This window comes from Salvelinus sp. IW2-2015, unplaced genomic scaffold (assembly GCF_002910315.2).
Source record: "Salvelinus sp. IW2-2015 unplaced genomic scaffold, ASM291031v2 Un_scaffold4781, whole genome shotgun sequence".
In the NCBI taxonomy this organism is placed as follows: Eukaryota; Metazoa; Chordata; class Actinopteri; order Salmoniformes; family Salmonidae; genus Salvelinus; species Salvelinus sp. IW2-2015.
Window position 1 is genome coordinate 18,282 of NW_019946050.1, and position 8,039 is coordinate 26,320.

An 8,039-nucleotide genomic window follows, 5' to 3' on the forward strand; every position below is an offset into this window, starting at 1 on the left:
ACCAGTTAAGATATACAGCAGCTACAACCAGTATCTGACCACACAGACCTAGTTGATATGACAGTAGCTCAAACCAGTATCTGCCACACGACAACCTTAGTAGATATGACAGGAGATCCAACCAGGTATCTTACCACGACAGACCTATTAGATGATGGACAGTACCTCCAACCAGTATCTAGGGCCACACTAGACCTTATTAAGATTATGACAGTAGACTCCAATCTAGTATCTGCCACACTAGACCTTAGTAGATAGACAGGAAGCTGGGCCAGGAGGGAGCGGCGAGGTGGTACTGACCACACGTAAGACCCTAGCTGAGAGAGAGTGACAGTAGCTCCAAACCAGGTTCTGCCATCCGACTAGAAGCTAGTTAGAGTATGACAGTAGTTCCAACCAGTAATCTGGCCACACTAGACCTAGTTAGATATGACAGGAGCTCCACCAGTATCTGGACCACACTAGACCTAGTTAGAATGACAGGAGCTCAACCAGTATCTGCCACACTAACCTAGTTAGATATGACAGAGCATCCAACCAGTATCTGACCACACTAGACCTAGTTAGATATGACAGAGCTCCAACCAGTATCTGACCACACTAGACCTAGTTAGATATGACAGTAGTCCAACCAGTATCTGACCACACTAGACCTAGTTAGATATGACAGTAGCTCCAACCAGTATCTGACCACACTAGACCTAGTTAGATATGACAGGAGCTCCAACCAGTATCTGCCACACTAGACTAGTTAGATATGACAGAGTCCAACCAGTATCTGACCACACTAGACCTAGTTAGATATGACAGTAGTTCCAACCAGTATCTGACCACACTAGACTAGTTAGATATGACAGTGAGACTCCAACAGTATCTGCCACACTAGACCTAGTTAGATATGACAGGAGACTCCAACAGTATTGACCACCTAGACTAGTTAGATATGACAGAGTCTCCAACAGTATCTGACCACACTAGACCTAGTTAGATATGACAGGAGACTCCAACCAGTATCTGACCACACTAGACCTATGTTAGATATGACAGGAGACTCCAACCAGTATCTGACCACACTAGACCTAGTTAGATAGACAGAGATCCAACAGTATCTGACCACATAGACCTAGTTAGATATGACAGGAGACTCCAACCAGTATCTGACCACATAGACCTAGTTAGATATGACAGGAGCTCCAACCAGTATCTGGCACACTAGACTAGTTGAATATGACAGGAGACTCCAACCAGTATCTGACACATAGACCTAGTTAGATATGACAGGAGACTCCAACCAGTATCTGACCACACTAGACCTAGTTAGATATGACAGGAGCTCCAACCAGTATCTGACCACACTAGACCTAGTTAGATTATGACAGATCCAACCAGTATCTGCCACACTAGACTAGTTAGATATGACAGTAGTTCCAACCAGTATCTGACCACACTAGACCTAGTTAGATATGACAGGAGCTCCAACCAGTATCTGGCCACAACTAGACCTAGTTAGATATGACAGGAGACTCCAACCAGTATCTGGCCACACTAGACCTAGTTAGATATGACAGGAGACTCCAACCAGTATCTGACCACACTAGACCTAGTTAGATATGACAGGAGCTCAACCAGTATCTGGCACACTAGACCTGTTAGATATGACAGGAGACTCCAACTAGTATCTGACCACACTAGACCTAGTTAGATATGACAGGAGACTCCAACCAGTATCTGACCACACTAGACCTAGTTAGATATGACAGAGTTCCAACCAGTATCTGACCACACTAGACCTAGTTAGATATGACAGGAGACTTCCAACCAGTATCTGACCACACTAGACTAGTTAGATATGACAGAGCTCCAACCAGTATCTGCCACACTAGACCTAGTTAGATATGACAGGAGCTACAACCAGTATCTGACCACACTAGACCTAGTTAGATATGACAGTAGACTCCAACAGTATCTGACCACACTAGACCTAGTTAGATATGACAGGAGTCCAACCAGTATCTGACAACTAGACCTAGTTAGATATGACAGGAGCTCCAACCAGTATCTGACCAACTAGACCTAGTTAGATATGACAGGAGTCCAACCAGTAATCTGCCACACTAACCTAGTTAGATATGACAGGAGACTCCAACCAGTATCTGACCACCTAGACTAGTTAGATATGACAGTAGCTCTCAACCAGTATCTGACCACACTAGACCTAGTTAGATATGACAGGAGACTCCAACAGTATCTGACCACACTAGACCTAGTTAGAATATGACAGGAGACTCCAACCAGTATCTGACCACACTAGACTAGTTAGATATGAAGGAGCCCAACCAGTATCTGACCACACTAGACTAGTTAGATATGACAGTGAGTCTCCAACAGTATCTGACCACACTAGACCTAGTTAGATATGACAGGAGCTCCAACCAGTTCTGACCACACTAGACCTAGTTAGATATCGACAGCAGCTACAACCAGTATCTGACCACACTAGACACTAGTTAATATGACAGTAGCTCCTACCAGTATCTGACCACACTAGACCTAGTTAGATATGCATAGCTCCAACCAGATCTGACCACACTAGACCTAGTTTAGATATGACAGCAGCTACAACCGTATCTGACCACACTAGACCTAGTTAGATATGACAGGTAGCTCCAACCAGTATCTGACCACATTAGACCAGTTAGATATGACAGAGGCTCCAACCAGTATCCTGCCACACTAGACTAGTAGATATGCACAGTAGTTCCCAACGCAGTATCTGACCCACACTAGTACCCCTAGTTAGATTACAGGAGCTTCCAACCAAGTGATCTGACCACCACTAGACCTAGTTTACGATTGATGACAGTAAGTTCCAACCGTATCTGACCACAACTAGACCTAGTTAGAGTATGAACCAGCTCAGCTACACACCAGTATTCTTGGCTTACACTAGACCTAGGTTAGATATGACCAGTGAGCACTCCAAACCAGTATTGCCCTAGACCTAGTTGAATACGGACTCCAACCATACTTGACCACCTATTAGACTATTATATGACAGGAGCTCCAAACCAGATTCTGGCCACACTAGATCCTTAGTTGATAGACAGGAGCTCCAACCAGGTTTCTGGCCACACAGACCAGTTATACGGTTCAACCAGTTTTGAGCACTATGACGAGGTAGACTGTCCAACCAGTATCTGACCACACTTTCGACCTAGTTAGATATTGCATAGCTTTCGCTCTCAACCAGTATCTGGCCACACCTAGCCTAGTTAGATTTTTATGACAGAACTCCAACAAGTATTCTGGCCCACACTAGACCTAGTTAGTATATGACAGGAGACTCCAACTCAGTATCTGACCACACTAGACCTAGTTTAGATATGACAGTAGTTCCAAACCAGTATCTGACCACCACTAGACCTAGTTAGATATGACAGTGAGACCCAACTCAGTATCTGCCACACTAGACCTAGTTAGATATGACAGAGACTCCAACCAAGTTATCTGACCCACACTAGACCTAGTTAAGCATATGACAGGAGTTCCCAACCATGTTATCTGACCACACTAACCTATTGTTAGATATACAGAGAACTCCAACCAGTATCTGGCCACCACTAGGACCTCAAAACAAGTCTCATTAGATATGACAGGAAGCCCAACCCAGTATCTGGCCACACTAGACCTAGTTCGTATCTGAACAGAGATTCCAACCATGATCTGTACCACATCAGACCTAGTTAGATATGAAGGTAGACTCCAACAGTATCTGACCACAACTTAACGAGTTAGATATGACAGGCAGGCTCAACCAGTAGTCTGCGCCACACTAGACCTCGTGTTAGATATGACAGGAAGACTCCAACCAAGTAATCCATGCCTTACATACTAGACCCTACGTTAGATATGACAGAGTCTTCCAACCAGTATCTGCCACACTAGACGCTGAGTTAGAATATGACAGGTTAGCTCCAACCAGTATCTGGCCACAACTAGACCTAGCTTAGATATGGACAGCAGTTCCAACCAGTATCTGACCACACTAGAAAGACCTAGTTAGATAATGACAGTAGTCCACCAGTATTGGCCACACTAGACCTAGTTAAGATATGACAGGAGCTCCAACCAGTATCTGGACACACTAGACCATAGTTAGATATACAGTAGCTCCAACCAGATCTGCCACCTAGACCTAGTTAGGATATGACAGAGACTCCAACCTAGTATTGAACCACCACTAGACCTAGTTAGAACTATGAACAGAGACTCCAACCAGTATCTGGACCACACTAGACCTAGTTAAGATAGTGACAGTTAGACTCCAGACTCAGTAATCTGGACCACACTAGGACCTAGTTAGATTATGACAGGTAGACTTCCAACCAGTATCTGACCGCACACTTAGAACCTAGTTAGATATGACAGTAGCTCCAACCAGTATCTGACCACACTAGACCTAGTTAGATATGACAGAGCTTCCAACCAGTATCTGACCACACTAGACCTAGTTAAATATATGACAGTAATCTCCAACCAGTATCTGACACCACTAGACCCTAGTTAGATATGACAGAGCTACAACCAGTATCTGACCACACTAGACCTAGTTAGATATGACAGAGCTCCAACCAGTATCTGACCACCACTAGACCTAGTTTAGATATGACAGAGCTCCAACTAGTATCTGCCACACTAGACCTAGTTAGATATGACAGGAGTTCCAACCAGTATCTGACCACACTAGACCTAGTTAATATGACAGAGACTCCAACTAGTATCTGACCACACATGAGACCTAGTTGATATGACAGGAGCTCCAACCAGTATCTGACCACACTTAGACCTAAGTTAGATATGACAGGAGACTCCAACCAGTATCTGACCACACTAGACCTAGTTAGATATGACAGAGCCAACCAGTATCTGACCACACTAGACCTAGTTAGATAATGACAGGAGACTCCAAACCAGTATCTGACCACACTGAACCTAGTTAGATATGACAGGAGCTCCAACCAGTATCTGACCACACTAGACCTAGTTAGATATGACAGGAGACCTCCAACCAGTATCTGACCACACTTAGACCTAGTTAGATATGACAGGTAGCTTCCAACCAGTATCTGACCACACTAGACCTAGTTAGATATGACAGGAGACTCCAACCAGTATCTGACCACACTAGACCTAGTTAGATATGACAGGAGCTCCAACCAGTATCTGACCACACTAGACCTAGTTAGATATGACAGGAGACTCCAACCAGTATCTGACCACACTAGACCTAGTTAGATATGACAGAGACTCCAACCAGTATCTGACCACACTAGACCTAGTTAATATGACAGGAGCTCCAACCAGTATCTGCCACACTAGACCTAGTTAAATATGACAGGAGACTCCAACCAGTATCTGACCCACACTAGACCCTAGTTAGATATGACAGCGAGACTCCAACCAGTATCTGACCACACTAGACCTAGTTAGATATGACAGTAGACTCCCAACCAGTATCTGACCACACTAGACCTAGTTAGATATGACAGAGACTCCAACCAGTATCTGACCACACTAGACCTAGTTAGATATGACAGAGCTCCAAACCAGTATCTGACCACACTAGACCTAGTAGATATGACAGAGTCTACAACCAGTATCTGACCACACTAGACCTAGTTAGATATGACAGGAGACTCCAACCAGTATCTGACCACACTAGACCTAGTTAGATATGACAGAGACTCCAACCAGTATCTGACCACACTAGACCTAGTTAGATATGACAAAGCAGCTACAACCAGTATCTGACCCACACTAGACCTAGTTAGATATGACAGAGACTCCAACCAGTATCTGACCACACTAAACCTAGTTAGATATGACAGGAGCTCCAACCAGTATCTGCCACACTAGGACCTAGTTAGATATGACGAGTAGTTCCAACCAGTATCTGACCACACTTAGACCTAGTTAGATATGACAGAGATTCCAAACCAGTATCTGACCACACTAGACCTAGTTAGATATGACAGAGTTCCAACCAGTATCTGACCACACTAGACCTAGTTAGATATGACAGCAGACTCAACCAGTATCTGCCACACTAGACCTAGTTAGATATTATCAGGAGACTCCAACCAGTATCTGACCACACTAGACCTAGTTAGATATGACAGGAGACTCCAACCAGTATCTGACCACACTAGACCTAGTTAGATATGACAGGAGACTCCAACCAGTATCTGACCACACTAGACCTAGTTAGATATGAACAGGAGACTCCAACCAGTATCTTGACCCACACTAGACCTAAGTTAGATATGACAGGAACTCCAACCAAGTATCTGACCACACAGACCTAGTTAGATATGACAGGAGACTCCAACCAGCTATCTGACCACACTAGACCTAGTTAGATATGACAGGAGACTCCAACCAGTATCTGCCACCACTAGACCTAGTTAGATATGACAGGAACTCCAACCAGTATCTGACCACACTAGACCTAGTTTAGATATACGTAGCCAACAGTATCTTGCCACACGACACCTAGTTAGATATGACATGAGACTCAACACATATCTTGGCCCACACTAGCACCTAGTTAGATATGACAGAGACTCCAACCAGTATCTGACCACACTAAACCTAGTTAGATATGACAGGAGACTCCAACCAGATTCTGACCACACTAGACCTAGTTAGAATGACAGGAGCTCCAACCAGTATCTGGCCACACTAGACCTAGTATAGATATGACAGCAGCTACAAAACAGTAAGTCCTTCCTTCCCAGTGGGTAATTCAGTTCACTAGGTTCTTAATGACAGGCGTATAACTCTGAGCCCTAGCTTCTTACCTTTGGATGTGTTGTGTGTGGGTGTGTGTGTGTGTGTGGGTGTGTGTGTGTGTTGGTGTGTGTGTGTGTGTGTGTGTGTGTGTGGTGTGTGTGCTGTGTGTGTGTGTGTTGCTGTAGTGTGTACCAGGCCGTGTAGCAGGCACTGTATGATGGTGGCCTATTCCTGTGATTGAACCGGTGTCAGCCCCTCAGCAGCCCCCCCTGCTGGCCCAGTCAGGAAGTACTACCTGGCAGCAGAGACCGTCACCTGGGACTATGCTCCTACCGGCATCGACACACAAACCAACCTCTCCCTCACACTGCCTGACAGGTAACACACACCAACCTCTCCCACACACTGCCCGACAGGTAACACACACCAACCTCTCCCTCACACTGCCCGACAGGTAACACACACACCAACCTCTCCCACACACTGCCAGAGAGGTAACACACACCAACCTCTCCCACACACTGCCCGACAGGTAACACACACACCAACCTCTGTACAGTGTACGTACCTGTCAGTGGAGGCTGCTGAAGGGAGGACGGTTGTTAGTGACGGCTGGAATGGAGTCAATGGAATGGTATCAACCACATGGAAGCTCCTCCAGTCCTCCAGTCCTCCAGTCCTCCAGTCCTCCAGTCCTCCAGCTCTTCCAGTCCTCCAGTCCTCCAGCTCTTCCAGTCCTCCAGTCCTCCAGCTCTTCCAGTCCTCCAGCTCTTCCAGTCCTCCAGTCCTCCAGTCCTCCAGCTCTGCTGTTTATTCTGCTCAGTTTAACTCTACAGAGAAATTCCATCATCATGAATAAGCAAAGCTGGAGAAATCACTCTGTCTCATCCTCCTCTCCTCTGTCTCATCCTCCTCTCCTCTCTGTCTCATCCTCCTCTCCTCCTCATCCTCCTTCTCCTCCTCCTCCTCCCAGTCCCTCTGAGGTGTTCTTCGGTAGTGGTGATGGCAGGATAGGCGGTCGCTATATGAAGGCGGTGTATCGTGGCTACACAGACGACACCTTCACCACCAGACAACCTCTCACCCCTGAAACACAACACCTGGGAATACTGGGTAAGACCTGCTGTCACTCTCCCTGTTTCTCTGTCCCTCTCCCTGTTTCTCTGTGCCTCTCTCTGTTTCTCTGTGCCTCTCTCTGTTCCTCTGTCCCTCTCTCTGTTTCTCTGTCCCTCTCTCTGTTTCTCTGT

General features: G+C 45.8%; 1 protein-coding gene across 1 annotated transcript in view; it reads left to right on the forward strand.

The window, feature by feature from the left end:
- LOC112077639 (ferroxidase HEPHL1) overlaps window positions 1-8,039 on the forward strand; it is a gene marked incomplete at its 3' end in the record, with an annotated part of 19,802 nt that overhangs the window by 3,510 nt on the left and 8,253 nt on the right. The window contains 2 exon segments of the mRNA XM_070441782.1: window positions 7,032-7,170; window positions 7,766-7,905. Coding sequence (XP_070297883.1) covers window positions 7,032-7,170; window positions 7,766-7,905 — 279 coding nt within the window.